This window comes from Gallinula chloropus (assembly GCF_964237585.1).
Source record: "Gallinula chloropus genome assembly, chromosome: 9".
NCBI lineage: Eukaryota > Metazoa > Chordata > Aves > Gruiformes > Rallidae > Gallinula > Gallinula chloropus.
In genome coordinates, this window is record NC_140094.1 from 10,801,904 (window position 1) to 10,822,521 (window position 20,618).

A 20,618-nucleotide genomic window follows, 5' to 3' on the forward strand; every position below is an offset into this window, starting at 1 on the left:
GAGGACAGGATCAGAAAGCAACACACAGCAGAGCAGTCTGCTTCCATTCCCTCTGCCCTCCCTGGAAAAGTCCATTCATTCTATTTGAGGCCAAATAAGGTGATTTACAGTATTCCCAGTTAAAAACTGGAAACCTTGAACAGGATTCTCTCTTTCACTGCTACCTTAAACCCTCCAGACTGATCCTGAACATTAGCATGTGGAGGGACCATATGGGAAGGGCTGAGAAAAGTTGTATGTGCTCATTGACATCACTTTCCTTCCAGCCTACAGCTGCTTGTTGAAGGAAAACTTCCTATTTGAGCAACCACTCTTAAACCCCTTTGATCCATAGGAAACTCCATTTTCTGAGCAAGCAGAAAGATGCAGTTTCATCAGTTTCCACTGGCATGTTTTATCTTCTGCTCCTCTCATCTCTTCCCCAACTATGTGCCATGGCTTAGGATGTGTAACACAGATCCCAAAGAGCTTGATCAAAAGTTGTAAAAGGAGAAATTCTTACTCTCCAGATAGGTTTCCAGGCATCTAGGGATACTCTTTCTATCTTAGGTTTTCAACCAGCCTTTCAATTGGCATTCCACATTTATAGGAGCAGCTAGTTAGACCATGGGAACAAAATAAAGTGTTTGGACAACTTAGAGGCCGGTGAAAACAGTAATACTCGATGGCCTTCAGACCTAGTCCCACCCCTTCAAGAGGCAGCATGTAAGTTAGTCTGTCACAGGGGTGCTGATAAAACCAGCACCGTGTAAAACAAGGTCAAACCTTGCTTAGTAACATGAGAGTCAACATGGCATCGGTGAGCAAGTCGCCCGGCGAGGAGCTGGTGATCACAGAACGTATGCTGATCACAAAGGAAGGCTTGTCTGTCACATGTGGCCACTCTAGCTACTTACAGTAAGATTTCTTTTTGAACAGCAACAACAACGACAACAACACGCTGCACCCCTGGAGCAGGCTGGCAAGGTGTCTGCGGTGAGCAGTCAGTAGTCCATCCCGTGCGGGCAGTGCCGGCAGCCAGAAGGCAGAGCAGTGTGTCCTCATAATTTCATTTTCTTCACCACAGGAATTGGCAGTGCTTGAAAGATTTTAGCTGAGTCCTCGTTAGTGACCAGCTTCACCCAGACAGGGCGGAAGCTGCCTTTGAATCCCACAAAAGCCATTTTTTCTGCAAATCAGAGCAAATGCATCAGGAGTGTGTCAAGGCTGCACCAGAAAAACATCCATGCGTGTAGCTACCCTCAAAGGCTGGACAGATACAGGTGGACAAGAGCATGCAGGCACACACAAACCTGGCCAATTCTGCATTCTCCAGGTATGAAAGAAATGCTTTTCTAATGAAGCTTAATTAAACTTTTATTACATGTTGTATATGTCCATTAATTAATGTGGGATACATAGAAGAGGAGAAAGAGAGAAGGGAAAACCCTTCCTCACAGGCAGTTTGAGCTACTCATTGAGGCTTCCATTAACTCCATGGTGGTTATACTCAAACTCCTTTACAGACGGTAGGAGGTGGGGGGGATGATGAGGGACAGGGCCACAGCCGAGCCCCGTGTTAGCAAGCACAGCATGCACACAGAGGAAGGCTTGCCAAGAGCTCACAGTTAGAGCTGGTCAGACCAATGGGCACTACAGAGCAATATCCTACATGATACTTTCAAAGCGATGAGTTTTGAGCCATCAAGTCAGAATCTTGTTTCAAGGGTAAACCAGCTAAAGTTCAAACAAGTGAAAAAATCCTGTTTGGGGTCATTTAGGGGGAAAAAAACCTCCAATATTCCTATTGTTAAGATGTCTTTTCATTTAAAATTACTCTGGAAAATCAAAACCCTTTATGCTTTCCTTCCTAGAACAACTGCCAGGGTACTTTTTCCATCTGCAGTACAAAAATGAGCACTGTTATCCAAAGCTGCAGTGACTACAGCCTTAGTGAATAAATAATGACTGATGCCAGGGTGTTTGAGCACATGCTGATAGAAACAAGCATGGCAAAGTTGGAAGAAAGAAGAAAGGTCCCTTTGCTGGAACCCCGAGAGGGGAATAGATCAGAGGGGTGGGGAACTGCAGTTAGGAAAAGTGGTTACCTTTTAACCGAAAACCTTCTTCTGCTCCAAGTCTCTCCAGTACTTTAGTCCATGGTCCTCTGGAAATGAATCTTCCTTTAGATGTCACCAGCACTACAGAGCTGAAGGAAACAAAGTCAGTTATAAACAGATGAGGTCAGAACACGTTCCTCACTGGTCTGTCTTCAGCACTGGTAACTCCTGCCCCTGTGACTCACATCCACAAAAGAACAGCGGTTGCTATTTTTATGGCTTTTGTCAGATCTTTCCAACAGCTTAGCCATATATTCCCTTTTCCAACCATGCAAGACTCATTGGGAAGGCAACAGAAGCAACCTTTTTAAAAAACAAAACAAAACACTGTTTTCTAGAATAATTTAAATGTTTCAAATCAGCAGTTCTATCCTGCTGTGCTCAGAAAGGAATGTTGCTCTCCCTGGGATGCTCTGAGCAAGACTCGAATTATTTCTTGTTCTTACATCATTAGCAGGGTAGAGCCTGAAGAATTAACTTCTTTGACATTTCTGCTGGTCTGATGCTTTTGCTTAATTTTCATTATGCTTTTGATGATTATGGTAACAACAACAACAACAATAATAATATAAGATCATACTTGCTTATATAGTATTTCACCTCAAAATTCTCATGGTCTTCTACCAATTTCAAGTGATAAACTATATGAGTAAGTGTGTTAAGCTAGTGCAAATCTGTGTTTGCGTAGAAGTCGGTAACCGCCTAGGTTTAGTTCTAAAAGGGTACAATAAAACCCCAAATTAAATATGAAGGGATAATCATATAGAGACTTTTCTGGGGAGAAGCACATGAAACTCAGTGAAGTTAAGCTCATTACTTCCTAAAAGATGCACAAACCCCTCCAAAGGTTATGTCAAAGGTAGAGCTACACTTGGGTGAGTTCAGACAGAGTTTTGCTGTTAAATTCAGTGGGGCCGGGATGTCAACCTTTTCTCAACTCCTAATTAAAATGCATGACAGAATAATTGAGCAAACACCTGCTTAGATTAAATTATTTCACTCCACCTTGCAGGGTTTCTGTGAATGAAATTTCCCTGACTCAAGTGGCATTGCCAATCGTGTACAACGAGGGCCACGCTGGGTCTGCTTTCCTGCACCAGGGTGGACACAAGGCACAGAAATTAATTAGAAACCAGCTCCTGCAGAGCTCAAGCCCTGAGCTACTGAGGGCAGCAGCTACATCTTAACACCTCAGCTGGAACTGGAACTGTTCAGGGGAAAATAGTAATGGGGTGGCAGAGGGATGGGAGGAGCAGAAGAGTTAAGAGTCATCAGGACTTTTCCTGGGATAAAACTGAGCTGTTAAAATACTCCAGTGCTTATGAGAGTGGATTGAGCTGGCAGGCTGATTTTGAGTACTTTGCAAATGCTGAATCACCTCTTTTTTTTTTCTTCAGTACACTAAAATCATTAGTTTCTATTAAGCCTTTCCTGCTATGGAAGTTTAAAACACCAGATGCTTTGTCTTCTTGTCCCTGGGAAACTCATCAGAAAAGTGATTAAAAAAAAAAAAAAAGGAATCTGGCCTGCAGAGAGTTGGTTAAATGAACAGAGGCTTGTCCTTCTAGAAACACCTCTTCTAGCACTCCCAAATCTGTAAATCTAAACCAGCCACTTTGTAAGGGCTGGTGAGGCTGGTGGGTTCCGTCCCCTCACTTCGCACCAGCTCTCCGTACAGTTTGTGCTCCCTCTTGCAGCAGGGAGAGGTGACAAGGAGCTGCTGGTTGGACAGCCCTGACATTGGCATAGTGGCCACATCTAAACCTGAATGACACTTTCATCTAGCAAATGGATGCAAGGTGCCCCATGGCAGCAGCTGCAGCCCATGCCTGATCAAACTGGAAAGGCTTGCAGGGGAAGGGCTGGGAAAACTTTTGGTGAAATGGCAATAATCTGGGGGTTCAATACTTGCAAAAGTACAGTTGAGTGAGACTGGAGAGGTGGTGACCATGTTGGGTCAATTTCCAAACCTAATCCTAATCCTGTTCCAGCACTAATCCAGAGATGACAATGAATTTTAGAAAGATTTTAATCCACCTGAAGTCTAATTATGATTCAGTCTTCTTAAATAAGAAAGAATCTGGGAGCTGGATTTAGCCAGGATTGAGATTGGACTTTTTGCAAAGGAGAATGATGGCCTCTCTGAAACACCCTGTTATTTTTTTAATGAGGGAAAAGTGAGCAACTATCATGCTTCTCTTCAGTGACCTCTTAATATGATTTTATGCAACCTTCAGAGTTATTTAGGACATTAGAGGCACATCTGTATCCACCTGCATGGCACTCAGCTGAAACGTCCCCCAGTCTGTAGAATAAATGCCAGAACAATATCCTGCCAATCTGCCCACAGCTATTCCAGATGATTCATCAACAAAGCAATCATATTGGTATTAAATATTACATATTAGATTTCAAATAAAGTAGATACAATTGCAGTGAAATATATTCATTTCCCTGTATCACTCCACAAACTAATACGAGAACAGCCCCTTTGGTTATAGGGTTTCTGATGTTGTTCCCATTCCTATTCCAGCAGATGAAGCCACTCTCCTCCAGGATGTAGGAACACATGTTAGCTATTTACCACCCACTTACAAAACTCTGCATTTCTGGCTGCCCATACTTAAAAAATAAAAGCATCCAGCCTCTAGGTCTGGGCAGGGAACACGTGCAAAGAGGGATGTATTTCATTAGAGGAATTCTCTGATTTGAGAGTATGCAGGCAATAGAAAAATGTAAACTGCACACATCTGCAGCAGTAAGTGCTTGGCGAATTGAAGCCTGCAGTTTGTCTGCAACCCACAGCATAAATGTAGATCTGCAGTTTATTAATCAAATGTAGCTCTGCAGTTTATCTGAGGTTCAATCAGTTCCTAAATCAGAGCCTGCATCCTTCTGCTGCCTGCATGTCCCGCTCACATTTGGTCTCTATCGGAGCCAGCAGGTACAAAGCACATTGTTAGCTCGGTCAGTCTGGCCCACGCTGGGTGACAAAACCCAGGAAAACGATGAGTGTTGTACAGTGTTCTCATATGCTGCACCTTAGTAACACCCAATTATTTACTCACTGATCTTTGATGTTGTTGACATAATTTTCTATCTGTGCTGGGATTCCTTGTAGAATCGAGTTTTTGAATGTTACTCGATCAACAACTTTTCCGTGATGCCCATCAATCACAACCAGCTGGATACCCTCATCCGTGAGGAAAAACCGGGCTCCATCAACCTGTGCAGGGGCAGGAAAAATTACTCTTGGTCCATCATGTAACATAATTGCAAACAAGCACCTTTAAGAAGCACTGATAGTCTTGAGTCACGGGACTGCTCAAAGGGCAGAATTCCAGATCTCCGAGGTCAAGCTGTCCCGCATTTTGACTCATAAAGGGAAATTACAGCCTTTTTTCATTTGTTTGGTTTTGCAAAATACAAAGCAGAAGTGACCTGGTAACTTTGTAAGCAAGTTTTCCATAAAAAATGAAGCATATATCTTAGAATTTAGTCCCATAAAGTTCACCCAGAGGACTACTCACCTCAATGTACGCAAAGTCATCCTTTAGGTGGAAGTACTGTTTCTTATAAGTTTCTATTTTCACTTCTATTAGGTGATCCTTGGTCTTCTGTTTACCAAAAACAAAAAAGAGAAGAGAGGTTTTCTGATGAGCATTCCATTACCTAAATGCTGCATTTTCAGAAAGCATTTTAAGCCTTGAAATTCAATCAACAAGAAAGCTACATAATAAGCACTGACTTGCTAAATTGCATCGCTAATGAGGCTGGGTACAATGCTAACCTCTCTGTTCATCCTGTCAACGTTTTAAATTGTTTCACCAACTGGTAGAGTATAAGTGATTTTCACTTTGCAGAGCTGACACATAATTCTCTGAGGCTTTGCTGTGCCTTCCTGCTTCAAGGCTGATGACTGAAACCCCGCAAAATCAGGTAAATGTTCCCCTCCCTCCCCAGAACCATACTATATTGCACATAGAAGAGAGTGTTGAGCATTATATGGACAAGACACTCAGGTATGCAGTCCCCTCTCTGATACTGCTGCTCCTCCTGTCTCTCCAGAATCACATTCTCTGGACCAGCCTGTCTTCCAGCTCACCCCTTCTCACCCTGTGCTTTTAAGCACATCACAACAGAGGACCAAAGACCTAGAATCCAGCCCAGTCTTGGGTGGCTCTGTCCTCCTGGCATCCATGCTTTCTGCACATGCAACAGTCTCTTTTGTATTATTCCCCATGCTTGGAGCGTGGAATTAGCAGAAAATTAGGCACAGGCTATGCTGAACTTGGTACAAAGCCGTTCTATGCCTGTGGGCACAATACGTGCCAGAACAACAGATTTACACTGGCAATAATTCTGTGATAAGAAACCAACTACTTTACCAGCTGCGCACTGGAGAGCTTCTTTGGCATCGGGACTTCGACTATTGGTGTCTCAATGTACTTGGGGTAGGCCGTGGCTTCACAGTCACTGACACCAGCTGTCTTTGGGATCACAGCTTTGATCCTTATTCGTTCACAGCCCTTGACAGAGCAGAAAGCGAATTTCTCCTTCTCGTTTTGAGCTTTGAGTTTCAGAAACAGCAGCCTGCAGGCAGGAGAGAAAAGAGGACAACATCCTTGGGACTTATGTGCAAAAGATTACTAACTCCCAGTTTTGGTGGGCTCCTTTGTAATGCTTTGCAGTAATTTGTGTAACAAACCCCAGGCACCTGCATTTTATAGTGCTCAGCATATCATGTGCAAATAAAGGGGGACAGGCATCTTAGGCAGGGTTTGGGGAGGTCAGGCAGCTTAAGATGGAAAAATTAGATGTCACCTGAACTCCCTCTGAACTCTATTTTATAATGATACATTTATGTAGAAACACATGCTTTGTATTTTACGTCTTTCTTTCCCATTATTTTAATTCTTTAAAAGGCTTTACACTCTTAGTTCCTGTGCATCCCTGTCATGGTGTTTATAAAGGGTTGCTGTTCAAAACTAAAAGAGTTGGGTGTGTCTCCAGTTCAGTTTCATGGTCTGCACTTTGCTTTTGTCTATTTTTTCTAATTTGTATTCACTTGGCAAAGCATTTCCCAGAGCAACTGGCAGTGCAGCAGAGGCTATGAATGACTGGCAGCTGTGGGAGTCCCAGGAAAATTAAACGCTGGTCACATTCCCAGAAAGACTTGCTGGTTTTGTTGTGATCCCAGCTAATGGCATTAGCCAAACTGCTCACGATTCCAGCAGCTTTCTCAAAGCCCTGTCCAAATCGGCAAGGCCTGCTTCCTTACCCAGTGTCCTCATCCCAGTAGTAGTAACCTTTGCTAGGGTATCGGTGCTCCAGTTTCTCCATCTGAGAAGTTCTATAGAAGGTTCCAGTTTTGTATGTTTTCTTCAAGAGGCGGTTGTGGATGTCTGAGAGAATGGAAAATGTCGTCCCTTTAGGATAGCAAAACCCTACTTGGATCCAGTCGTTCCTAAAAATATCAAAGACCAACATTATAACAAGTTGACACATGACTATTATTTTCCTGGGCATGCTAGAAGCCAAACTAAATAGTTCACTGTGAAATGTAACTTAATTTTTTCCTGGCCAGTTAAAATTTTAATGGTTTGGGATGAATCAATGCAATGTAAATTAGACATAACAACCATGGGTTAGTTAAGCAATGTGGGTCAGATCTGCTCCTGACTTCTACACCTGTGACTTCCATGCAGCAGGAATGAATTAGGTCTAGGCTTCTAAAAGCGAACTGTGTTATCTTCTAGAGCTTCCTGGGGGAGGAAACAGGAATCTGAGATGTCAAATGTAGAGATGCAGAACTCAGCGGACTTCCTAGAACAACATGTTCATTCTGGAAGAGCTCATAAGGCGATGACCTCACCCACTAAAAATGTGCAGTTACATTATTGGGCTGGAATGTTGGAATTCGGTCGGATCACTCACTTGTTGAAGTTGATGAGCCATATGGCCAGCTCTTCAGGAGCTGTCTTGTCCCAGTGGATGGTGTAGCCTTTCCTCAGAGTTATAACTGGCTGATATTGCTGGTAATGAGTGCTTTTGCTCAGAGCCCCTTCCAAGTAGAGTGGGTGATTGTGGTAGTCATTTTTTATGATTTTCATTTTCAGGTTGGCTGGCTTGTACGCTTGGATGTATAACTAGATGAAAAAAAGATCACCAAGGGTTTAATGACTGACAGTATAATATTAAAGGCACAGCTGCTCAATAGATGTGAAAGAGTGTGAGGCCTGTGACTTCAGCAGTGACCTGTATGCCATACAATTATGTTCAATTTCTTAGGCTTCCTTTTCAACACAGTAAACTGTTTTCAGAAAAAAATATAGGCAAAAAAAAAGGATCATTTCCTCATCCACTGAGTTCAAGAGTATGTGCCAGTCAAGGCTTCAAACAGGCCTGCATTAGGGCTGAAGTATTTTACAGTGTTAGTGGCAACCCTCAGCAGTGGGACGGTATCTACCTCAGACATCTGACTTCTACTGAACAAGGACCCTTCTGTCTGGATCTCAGAAGCAGGGAAAACAGCTCAGTGGTTACAAGTTGGCTTTAGTGGCACTACACAGGAAAAAAAACCCAACAAAACCAACAGTTGCAACACCTAAGACAAAAACAGGCACTACTCATCAGAGAAAAGTCTTTGAAGCCAAGAGCACTCGGAGCTCATGTGGGAGGAAGAATGGTTTGGTGGTTACACAACAGGATGAAAGATCATGAGAGCTGAAGTCTAATTTCAATTCCTCAGCAAATTTCCCATAACACTGTGGGCAACACTTCCCTCCATAAATCAAGGAAAAGTAACTAGCCGACAGCCCATCGATTTATGAATATTAATCTGTTAATGCTTTTGGAGCTCTTAGGGGACTTCAAGGAGAAGTTGGTAGAGCTGTTAACAGTCAGGGCAAAAGTATCTGAAAATATACCACAGTATACTCATGTTCAAAACCACCTGTGTGGACACGCAGATAAATAAACCCCAAGCACCTAGTCCATTTCTAAAAGTCAACATTTACAGTGCCAGGAAATTTAAAATAAAATAAAGTGATGGTGATACTGCAAGGTAAGCAGCTTTACCTGTGCAAAGTGTCCGCTGCAGATGGAACCTCTCCAGTCGGGCACGTCAATGCAGTCAGGATGCTTGATTAACCAGTTATCTTCTTTTATGAGATATGAGCCTGGATATTCGGACACAGAACCATCTACGTCATGAAAAACTGATGTTTTGTCACCATCCATATCCAGATCATTGAACCAGGGTCCAGGTTCTCCAAAGAAGACTCTTGAGGTAATCTAAAGAAAACAGTGAAACACAGTTACATCTCCCAAAAGTAACTGATCACTTATAGAGCAAAGGATAGCTGTGGTCACTAGAGGGGCTCAAAGGACCCATTTGCTGACTTTGTTTGGCATTGGACAAGAAATAATGTTGAGTTTGTGGGTCCACTTGTCCATGAAGAAATCGGTGTATGCTGTAACATTACTATTCTGTTAAAGGCTACAGATTTTGGCTGTTCAGTTTGAGGTTTGATGTTCAATGGCTCTGAGGCCCCACGACTGCAGATGAAGCCTGGGGTGGCAGGTCCTCCGAGACAGCACACACATGATAATAAAACTACAAGCTTCTGAAACTGAGTATCCAAAATTGGAAGCAATAAAATCACTGTGTTTGTCAGTTGGCAGGAACATCGGGGTCATTTGGTACAGGAATATCAGGATTGTCTCTCCTTTGCCTGCACACTGCCTCTTCATTAAACCCGAAGTCAGTGTAGAGCTGGGTCACACACTTAAAAGGTGTGTTTGATTTGTCAGACAGAGCAGGCAGAGATTTCCCTGCTGACTGTGGGGGAAAGGCTAAAACAACCAGACTTTCAGCCTCAGATCTGGGAAGGTTTGGTTTAAAATTCTGGAGGAAGGTTCAGGACCCAGGACAATCTCATTAAAGGCACTTCACTCAGTGTCTGCTAATGTATTTTTAAGGTTCCAAAGCCACATAAAGTCACACTGATGCTGGGAACAATCAGCAACCTCCCTTGGGAAATGGCTGCTCAGCCAACTTCAGATTTATATTTTTGTCCAGCATAAATAAATGCCGTGTCACCAGCCTGCCTGGTGCAATGTGAGTGACCAACCAACACTTCTATGGGAATTTTGCCTTTCCCATCCCATTTGGCACAAGGATCACCCGTCAGCACTTTTCCTGACATGTGAGCAAGTCTCCTAATTTTTTGAAAGTTAAGCAACCCAAATAATGTCAGTCCCAACCACTTTATTTATTTATTTGTTTGTAATGTTTGGCAGTCGGGTTTAACAGCTGCTAGAGGTGAACCTCAGCAAACCAGTTAGTATGTATTTGTGCAAGCAAATACAAAAATAACTCAAAAGCACAGACCCCGGGACGGGTCCAGACTAGCACCCAGAAGTTCATACTGTAATTCAAAGTTGGCAGACCCTTTCTGGCCAGGTCCTGCTCTCATTTGTGTCTGCAGAAACGGAGCCCATGGTGTGTAGGGCTGCAGACTTACCCAGCACCAGCTCATTTTCACCAGCTGTTTTCCAAAATCAGGATTTTCTGCTTCTAGGTGAGTTAGACCTTCCACAACAGACTTCCTTCTGTTGTTGCTTTAATATTATACTGCTGTTGGAAATAAGGGAACAGATTCTTCTCCCTATTTCAACAGTTTCTGAGACGCACAGGAATGGAAATTATTTCCACTTGAATGTCACTAATTTTTTGAAAGTGATACCTGCTTCTGGTTTGCAGCAAACCTCTCAAGGAATCAGATTTTCTTGTCATTTCCTCATCCAACCTCTTCTTTCTTAGCTGCTGCCCTCTCTGTTAAACTTCTGGCACAGATGATGTGCAACCTCCCGAAAAACTCATGCTTTCTCCCAAAGTCTGCTACACCCTTTCGGCCTGCAACCCTATTTTTAAACCAACTGGAAAAGGCTTTTCTGGGAAGGACAACTCACAGGGACATCTTCAAAATGAATGTCAGTGACGTTGTTGTTGGGGCAGCTCTGCCAGGCGTTATTGAGCCGGAAGGCCAGGGCGCTCGTGTGCCGGCCGTCCAGGGCAGCGAATTTGCGGAAGGTGCAGTTCTGGACATTGATGGGTCCATCGTAGAACTGAATTCCTCGAATGGGAAAATCCCTAAAATGCATTTGGAGGAGACAGAGAGACTGGGTCACGATACGTTAGAATGAGGATGAGAATACATTCTAGAGAGGTACAATCCCACAGCACTTGTTTCTCAGCTGCTCTCATTTCTCACAGCCCTTGGGATGGCTCCTGAGTTCCCTCCTTTCCAAGTCTGTGAAGGTCTCTTATCCTTTCAAGTTCAGTTTAAGTTCTTTTGTGTCTGAACAAATCATCTTGATTTGGTCTGTGCTCAAGGGAAACAACTTACAGCAATGCCAAAGCATTGACCTAAAACTGAATATATAGATGTTTGCCATCAGAAATGAGTTCTGCAGCAGTGAAACCTGAAACTCATCAGAGCTGCGCAGACTCCCTGGGCCAAGTAACAGTGGGGCTAAAAGAAGTCACAGCACATCTTTCAGAGGAGTTTAAGAGAGAAACTGCAACTGAACAGCAGTAAAAAATGGTTCTGAAAACAAGGAAAGTCTATGGGGCTGAAGAGAAGGGGCAGAATAATTGACCTGCATTATCAGACTTTTCTGGTATCATCTGCAAGGTAAACAAAACACCATTTTTCACACAGATTAAGTGAACAAGATGCTTAAAACCCTTAAGAAGCTAAGATAAGATGTTTTAAATTTTACTTATGATAAATAAATTCAATCCCTTCCTTATATGAATCGTTTCCCTTGGACAAGACCTGCCTGCTTTCGTGTGTTTGTTCTGTCCCTCTGAGCTTCTGCACACAACACACAAGATGAGATATGCCCACATATATATATGTAAAGGATATTGGAAGGATGGTCATAACAGATCGAGTTTTCATTATTACTGTCATTAATAATAAGGTCCTGTACTACTATTGACAAGCACAGTTGAGGTGTATAATATGGCAGAAAAAAATAGCTGAGGTGTTTGTTCACTGTAGGGCTACTGTTAGGGTAACTATGTTTTTAGGAATAACAACAAAGAAGGACTAAGGTCTAGGAAGAGGCCACACACAGATTTTACCGGCCATTTCAAAACCAATTAACAAAGGCAACAAATTCCTGTAGCACAGCAGCAGATGTAACAGCAGCTCTGAGGACATCTATGACCACATTTGGGCCAGCTCAAGCCCAGGGAAAGGCTTCTACGAGATTTCCTGGCAGCTGACCTGAACAGAGGCTGCCACATTGCTCAACCACTGCTGACCACATATACAGAAATGCCCAGCTAGCACACAGTCCTCTTGCTGTCTTCTCAACTCTGTTTGCAAAGAGGAGGGGGAAGGAAAGAGGAGTTTGATGCTGTCTTGGCAGCCTGCAAGTATGTACCTGCCAGCAGCAGCTGCACAGTGAGGACTTTGGGATCAGGAGGCATGAAACCAAATCATTTCCATGTAATGGTTATTAAATTGAACAGTGCTGAAGAAACCACACTGGGTGGTAGTCTGCACCGCAGGCGGGAACAGAGAGCACTTTGATGTGCTGAGCGGAACTTACGGGCCGATGGGCAGGGTTCGTCCTCTGTGATCCAGACCTCCAGGTCCCCAGATCTCGTTGTCCATCATCTCAGTGCCCAGGTTTCCACTCTCACCAACAAACAGGCTGTTCTTGATTTCTTGCTTTGAGCCATCATCATGCGGGAAGGTCCCACCACTGGGAAGGAAAGGGCTGGAGGTGAAGGGGATGCTCACATTCATCCCCACCAGCTGCATAACAGGCTGCAGCACAACCTGTCCCACACTTACCTCGCCAAGGTCAGGCCAATGCCGTTGTCAGCAAACCTGCAAAGAGAAGAGAGAAACTTCAGAAGAGATTTGGGGTTGCTTTGTTTTATCATGTCAAACTAAAATAATCAAACGGAGTTGGAGGGCAGCAGGGTTTACGTGCTGAACAGTGCTCATGGGGAGGCTCAGGCTTTTCCAGGTTTGTTCCCTCTCCAGTTTTGGAAGATGTTTTCTGGCACATTTTGCAGCATGTGCACATCACGTGAAGCAGCAGACACGCACCTGATTGCTCGAAGCTGAGGTTAAGACAGTGTTTACTGGGCATAGTTTACTTGTCTGATAAAGCTTTTTCCCTTGTGTGTAATGATCATGCTCTTTTCACTGCCAGGTAAAAAGATCATGCTTATCTCTCCAACTGGCTTTTATTATTTAATAGTGCTTTGCCCTATGCACACCTCTGCTCTGCTGCTCTGTGTTCGTGTATCATGTGCTGCTTCCATAAAATAAATTTATAAGAGGAAATGTTATGAAAGCAGAGATCCTTGGCTTTTCTTTCACCATCAGGACGATAGAGATCAGATCTTCCTTATTAAAAAAAAAAAAAAAAAAAAAAAAGAAAGAAAAAAGAGAAAATTTCCCCCCATTTTTCTGAAATTCCAAAGCTTTTAGATGAGATAAATCACAACCATGGGCCCATGACTCCTGCTTGCAGATAGGCTACAGTTCGAGTCTCGATGGATGGTGCCTTGCTATCAGTGTCTGCCGGCACACACCCAGCCCGCGCAGCCCGCCCGGCTCTGTCTGTAGGTGGCGGTCCTTGACACCACATCGCCTCCCCAGCGCTGCTTCCAGCCCAGAAACGCGCTCCCTCCTCCGTGTACGGCACGCCACATCATTAACACTCGCTTTGCTAGCGTGATGCGTAAGTCTTTCTGCAGCGAAGGAAGTGGAAATCGCTGTGGCTGTAAAGACAATTGCAGTTTGATGGCTGCTTCCTTGAATTCAGGTGCGCTGAGAGGTCTGCTGCTGGAAACTGATGAAGTACTCGGGCTTTTAGCAGCCTCCACATGCTGTGTTTGCTCCAAAAGCAGCACAAAATGTCAAAATGATGCGAGTGTGATCTGTGAACATAGCTCTCACTGGCTATGGAGTGCACTAGATGCTTCTGGTTCATATGTTCCAGAGCAGCACGAGCTGTGATACTCAGTATTGTGCTTCTGACTGTTCAGTCTCATTCTTGCCAACTGACCGCTCGCCAGAGCCAGTTTGTACCCCTGGTTGCTTTAAGAGGTTTGGGTCACTCGAAGGTACAGCAGCTCTGGGAGCTGGACACCAGATAACAGCACGACAGCTATTCCTACGAGGCCTATCACCTCCTTTTCCTTCTCTTTCTTCATTGAGGTTGATATCAAGAGCCTGACTCAGCAAAGCAAACTGTAGATCATCTGTTTTAAAGTGCAAAACAAATATCTGTCCTGACCAATGCAGGAAACCACCTTCAAAGAGCACAACATGCACTTGCCCGGTCTCTCTCCCTTGCTGGTATGATGATAGCTTTATGTCTGCTTCATCAGTACTCGCTTATTCAGCATAATAGTGAACCATATAAAAATGATCTGTGACCAGGGTTAGCCAAGCAAGGTGGTGGATTTTGCTGCTTTCTTTTCAAAACACCTCATTTTTAATGTAAAAAAGTTAGCATTTATTTTTACTTACATCTCTGTGTCCATGTGTATTTTTGACCATTTTTGAAAGAGTCAGAATCACACAGATAAATAATCTGAGGTATCTTCAGTTCAGACAAAGCCGGTTTTGTTTGTGTAAAATAATGCCTGTGTTTAGTTAACGTTCCATCTTTATTTCAATTTCGGCCATATGAAAGGTGCAAAGCGATATAAATAGTCTGAACCACAGCTATGCTCGCCATAAACACCAGGCTGAACTCTGAGGGTTGAAATAAGGCAAAACTTACTGGCAGTTGTCCAGCCACACATCTCCACCCCGCAGCCAGGCCCCGTGATCCTGATTCTTGTAGGCAATAAAGCGCTCGATTATTGCAGGTTCCCTGGGCTTCAAAGGATCAGCATCCTTGTGTGGGCTGTATCTGTAACCAGGAGAGAAGAAAGGTTGGCAAGGGGAAAGCAGCCTTGCTCGGTGCATGACTCTGCTAAACATCTGGTTTCTACTAAGTCAGGAACAGCTTTGGGACAACAGTCCATCCAAGTAGCGTGTCCAGTCAAGCAGCGATGGCCAGACCCAACTGCCAAGGGAAGGACAGTCCAGGAGAGGCAGTTGTAAAGACCCGCTCCAAGTTTCCTTTCACCTTTCCGTTAGTGTACTGCTGATACATTGCTGAAAGCATGGAAAGTTTGTTACTGCTCCCAAGAGTCTGAGATATTTTTTAATCCCTTACTGCTATCCTTCGCATAGCCCTGTTATTTAGATAAATATCCTTTTGTTTTCCCTTTTGAGCATTCTTATCTCTTCACCTTGGCTACACTGTGGCTATGAGTACCCCAGCCAGATTTTCTTTTCTGTGGAAAGGAATTAAAACATCTTGGAGACAGGCGGAGAGTATGTCCTTCACTATTCCCACTATACATTACCCAGGACACGTACAAGATTTATTAACACTGAAGTTCTCAAACACGATGAAATAGTGGCCCGATGTAGGAAAACAGCAGACACAAGTGGACACGGCAGCAACGTGTGCCCTCAGCTGCTGCCACAGGATCTGAGCTGCTGCCCTCAGTTGGCCACAGGATCTGAGCAAGGATCTGGCTGGCAACATGACGCTGAGCCGGGCTCTTGTTTACCCAGTCCAGAGGCACAGCTCTCCCTTTTGCTACTGAAGGAGCATCTTCCATCATACTACACAGCTTAGGAAACCTGACAGATGAGTAACTCCGTGCCAGCAACGGATGGTCCAGAGATTAAAATTCATGCCTCACCAATGGGTAGCGAGGCCAAGCTGTCAAATTGCTAACAGATATTCAATAGCACTTTGCTTTGCTTAATAAGCCATCATATCAATCTAAAACTGAGCATCAGGCTGATAGGGTTCCAGTAAATGAGTATTGCTTTGGCAGCTTCATCACTGTGAATTCGCTTTCAGAGAAAGATTTAGTATCAGCCCTTGTGAATTCCCCAGCCACTGTTAAATACAGATATTTTGAGATGGATTCCAGTTTCATTCACATCCATGTATGACTGAAGGAACACTACAGGGTACAGAATTTGACTCAGGCATTTAACGCTGTAGCTGAATGCAGAATAATCTCCCCAGCTCTATAACTGTCTAACCTAGCTCAAAGTTTGCCCCAGCCAGTCCAGCTATAATCACTTATTCAGTCTTTCAGTCTCAACATTTGAAAAGTGGAAAATGGCATAAATAATCTGAGCTGCAGCCTGTGCTGGTGGGTAATCCTGGAGCATAAACATGAGGGCATTATGAATTGTTTGGCTTCCTGGGGTCATTTCTGCCCTTGTATGGCTGGGGAAGAATCGCCTTTTGTAGTCACTTGCTGTGCCTGTGGCAGCAGGCAGTTTCCAAGGCACATGTTCAGCTATATGTAGAGGCAGCAGTAGGCTCCCAGGAGAATTTGGACGTACTCACAGAGCAGATTGCTCTTAGTAAGTTATTTTTTCAGCACTGTATCACTGAATTAATAATTTCAATTAATTGAAAATTAAAATAATGTGAATAATATTCGCTATTTGAACATCTTTTAGGATCAGCTGCTAGGCAGGGCTCTGGGGTGATGTGAATCATAGGATAACCGATATCTGAGCTGCTGGCTGGGTTTCCCTGGGGAGGAGGACTGTTCCCACTCCTGAAATGCTTGCCCAGAAACATCACTACAGCAATCAGGGTAACCCACACCCAAGAGATGGAAAGGAGAAAAGAAAAGAATTGCCATCCTCCCTGCTAAGCAGAGGTTTCCAGCAGGTTTCTCTTCACTCTGTGGCTTCTGCCAACAAACCCAGTTGTGGCAGAAGGCAGGTTGGGTGCAAACTGGAGCATTTGGGCTTCCAGGAAGGAAAACTACGAAACTTGAGAATACTTAAGCCCTTTTCTCTCTCTGGGGTTGGTAACTAAGTTAAGACTCAGTCTCAACCTCTAATGAGATAAAAGGGTGCAAAATCACGGTCCTTACACTATTACAATGCCCACAAGGGGCCCTCTGGTTATATCAGTCTCCTAGCTGGGAAGGGGGGGAGGATTCTCAGAAGCCATACCATGGCAGGTCTGCCAATACAGTACGCTCTGGTGAGAGGTTTCCAGTATTTCAGAGTGACTCCGTTATGCCACACAGATGCTGTGCACAACGCCAGCGATAAGGGTTGCTCCCTGTATTGAACTGTAATTATACTTGCAGCATCAGATTTGGAACTAGACAGCAATTTCTGAGCTCCCTTACAGAAGCACTCCCTCTTCAAGTGGGTCCTAAAAGAATGAAGAAAATCAACAGCATTCCCAGGAAAGAATTTAACTTCTTAGTCCTGGAAAACTCTTGAGGCAAGTTCTGCCCAGTGGAACTGTTGACCAGATGGCATATAATTTTCTTGCTTATCTAAAAAAATAAATTCAATGAGCAGATGTGACATCCATGCCAGATCAGCTCAGTGCTGAACAAGAACAAAACCAGAAGGGTGTGGGTGCTGGGAGTCCCTTAAGAGTGGGAACGGAGAAGATGAAGTTGGAAAGTGGTAGAGTGAAAGCCTTTCCTCAACAAAAGCCACCTCAAAGAGATTGCAATGACTCTTGTTGGCCTCATTGAGGGCCACTCCTTAGCTTTCAGTCAGCACCAGAGAGAAGTATTTTCCAAACCAAACTGTGCAGAACACTTTACCTCCCAGAAATCAGTGTCAGGATAGGTCTTTTGTCCTTGGCAGAGGCTGGAGTGGTTTTAACACCATTATCGATGATCATTCCAGCCTAAAAGAGAAGAGAAAGGCAATATTGCAATATATTTATATATTCCAAAGCTCTTTTCCATCTCCAGGCTCTACCTCCAATTGTTCCAAACCAAAGTCACTCGCAAGATCCTAACAACTGTGTCTGTTAGTAGCATGTGAAGCAGGGGGCTGCCAGGACTCTCCAGACTCACATACGCCCCCTCCAAAATTGCCACAGATTTCCAGTAGCTGCAGCTCTTGTGTAAAGACGTGCATCCCCTCACACCAAGGCCCTGCTGCGGCCTGCAGCATTCGGGAGCAGTAACACCACGCCCTGCGGCGCGGCGCGCTAAGGGTAAATCAGTAAAGAGAAGGCGATTAGACACAGCGGCCTGCATTTATCCCTCTAGAAGCTGTTCAGTTAATTGCTAACATTGGCAGTCAAGGTCTATAATTAGACAAGCTGCCAATAGATGCTCCTGCAGGCACTATTTTAGGAGTGCAGAAGCAGCCTGAGCAGAGGGAAGAGCCTCTCTGAATGCCCAAGAGCCAAGTGAAGCAAGTGCTGGCTGACTCCAAGAGCTCCCACGCCAGCACGCAAGCTGCTTTATCTGCAGACACAAACAAGCTTGCAGTGACTTTTAGTGAAACAGAAAGCACAGGCTTTAATAGCTTGCAGACCCAAAGAGCTGGAGCGAGAAGATGGTGTTTTTTTGGAGGGCAGCATTCCCGTTGCGTGCAGACTCACCCGGTAGTTGGAATGTGCACGGTTGTTGGAGAATTTCCCCATCGGCATGTGCTCCGAGTAGCCAGGGGAATACATGCCCGCTGAGGGCCCCGTTGGCACATGGTGCAGAACAAACCAAAAGCCTGTTTCCTGAGAAAGAGAACGGACATCTGAGCCTTTGCTTGAACTTCTGTGCTGGTCTACATAAGCCCAAAGATTTATCAGTAGAGTCACAAGACGTAAGCCAGAAGGTTTCAGGACAAATCACAGCTAGCAGCACTGACCCGCATAACTATGTGCAGCAAAGAGCTTCCCCCACACACACACATCACGCTCCTGCATCTCACTTTAGGTTAGGCTTTGACATCTATATCGAAGCTATAAGCAAGACTTTCAAAATTCATAACACACAGAGACATACACACTGATGTCCTCCTATCACTGCATGGGTGGCTCTTAAGAACCATGTAACTTTTATTTGGTTGTCTAAAAATGCATCTGGAAGCCCAAAGCTGGCTACTCAGATTTGGAAGCTTTGGATAGACCACATCTCTTAAGTCTTGGTTTGCTTGTTTATTTGTCTTTGTAGGAAAATAAAGGCCCCTGATGTGGCCAAGAATTCCTGTGGAATTAGCATTAATGCTGATTGAAATTTCAGAGCACCATTACTGTACTGCAATTAACAGAACCGTTGCCAAAGACTTCACTGGGACTCCACAGGCACATTTATTTAATTTATCCAGGCTGTGCACTGCGCATAAGCTGGGAATTTTTGTTAAAGCCATCCAGCTCTAGAAACAGCAAGTGACAAGAAGTGTGGAGCAAAAGGAAAAGCATTGTTTTTTTATTGGCGGCACCAGCCACATTAATGTACGCCTCAATTGAGCCCTTTCAAAAATGCCTGAGTAACAGAAGCAGGTTTTATTCCAGCAGGAGCCTCAGCCTTGCAGGGCCGTAACTGGTCTGAGCTGTTACCAAATAAGAAACTTCTGCACTCACTTCAGATCCCGCAGCGGCACAGTTTATAAGGTTGTTGTGGGGGTTGGCTATCCAGAAGGTGGATACTGCGCTGCAAGTCAGGAAAACAAAGAATAACATGAAAATGACGCTTCCAGCCCACACCGGTCACTGATCAACCCCCCACCCCAGCAGAGGCAGGGCTGATAACTCCCCAGATAAGGGGGTCCTGCCTAGGGGGAAAAGGGAATGGGTTTTTTCCTTTCTCATACCACATTTGTCCTCTGTGGTTTGACAGAGAGCACGGCCTTATCTTTTAAAACCCCGAGTATTAAATGAGGAATTTTGACTGCAATTCCAAGCTTGCTGTGAAGCTGTCAGGTGTCAATCATGTTTTATGGTAAGGTGAATACGTTGTTGCACAAGTCACAGAAAAGAACTTTGCCCCTAAAGAAGCCCTCAGGTTCATTAGAGACTTGTTTAATGGAGGAACCCGACGAATTGCCTCTTAAGGGCTCCTTCCAAGTACACCCTGGTACCTGCCTTTCCCAAGAGCCGCTGTGATTCATTAACTCTATTTGCTCCCACCCTCCTACACGTTTATTTTGGGACAAAAGCACTCTATTTGTCTGATGCACATAAAACCCCTTAATTGAAAGATTCCCATCAAGGAGGAAAGATCAATCCATCACTGCCCACCCTGTGGCATACAGCATTCATTAACCACAGGCACATGAGCTGTGGGAGGAGAACTTCCAGCATGTACAATCAGCAGCCAGGCTCCCTAAATCTGCTGGGTGATCTGCTGAGATTTGCCTTCCTGCAGGGAATGAACCCTTATGTCTGTTTTAATCTAGCCTTGAAGGACTTCTCAGGAGCTTTAGGCCAGCTGGTTTTGCTGGCCTAAGATGAAGTTCTGTTTGTGCAACTTTGTATGAAAACATAGCAATTTTTTTCTATTTTGGGCACAGGTCTGGCCTAGAAAGAAACAATCTGAGATTATTTATAGACTACCTCCTGCTGCATAGGCAAGGGCAAGGACACTGTATTTCCACAGTGACCTGTCTTTCAGCCTGATCC

General features: G+C 44.3%; 1 protein-coding gene across 1 annotated transcript in view; it reads right to left on the bottom strand.

The window, feature by feature from the left end:
- Window positions 1-1,040: 1,040 nt before the first annotated feature.
- The window catches only part of CEMIP (cell migration inducing hyaluronidase 1), a gene marked incomplete at both ends in the record, with an annotated part of 51,359 nt that continues 31,781 nt past the window's right edge, over window positions 1,041-20,618 (bottom strand). The window contains 15 exons of the mRNA XM_084267959.1: window positions 1,041-1,168; window positions 2,088-2,188; window positions 5,168-5,325; window positions 5,630-5,716; window positions 6,488-6,692; window positions 7,381-7,566; window positions 8,037-8,248; window positions 9,180-9,395; window positions 11,076-11,256; window positions 12,729-12,884; window positions 12,977-13,012; window positions 14,928-15,059; window positions 17,809-17,894; window positions 18,603-18,731; window positions 19,581-19,650. Of these exons, the coding sequence (XP_084124085.1) occupies window positions 1,041-1,168; window positions 2,088-2,188; window positions 5,168-5,325; window positions 5,630-5,716; window positions 6,488-6,692; window positions 7,381-7,566; window positions 8,037-8,248; window positions 9,180-9,395; window positions 11,076-11,256; window positions 12,729-12,884; window positions 12,977-13,012; window positions 14,928-15,059; window positions 17,809-17,894; window positions 18,603-18,731; window positions 19,581-19,650 (2,083 nt within the window). The remainder of the gene's footprint in view (window positions 1,169-2,087; window positions 2,189-5,167; window positions 5,326-5,629; window positions 5,717-6,487; window positions 6,693-7,380; window positions 7,567-8,036; window positions 8,249-9,179; window positions 9,396-11,075; window positions 11,257-12,728; window positions 12,885-12,976; window positions 13,013-14,927; window positions 15,060-17,808; window positions 17,895-18,602; window positions 18,732-19,580; window positions 19,651-20,618) is intronic.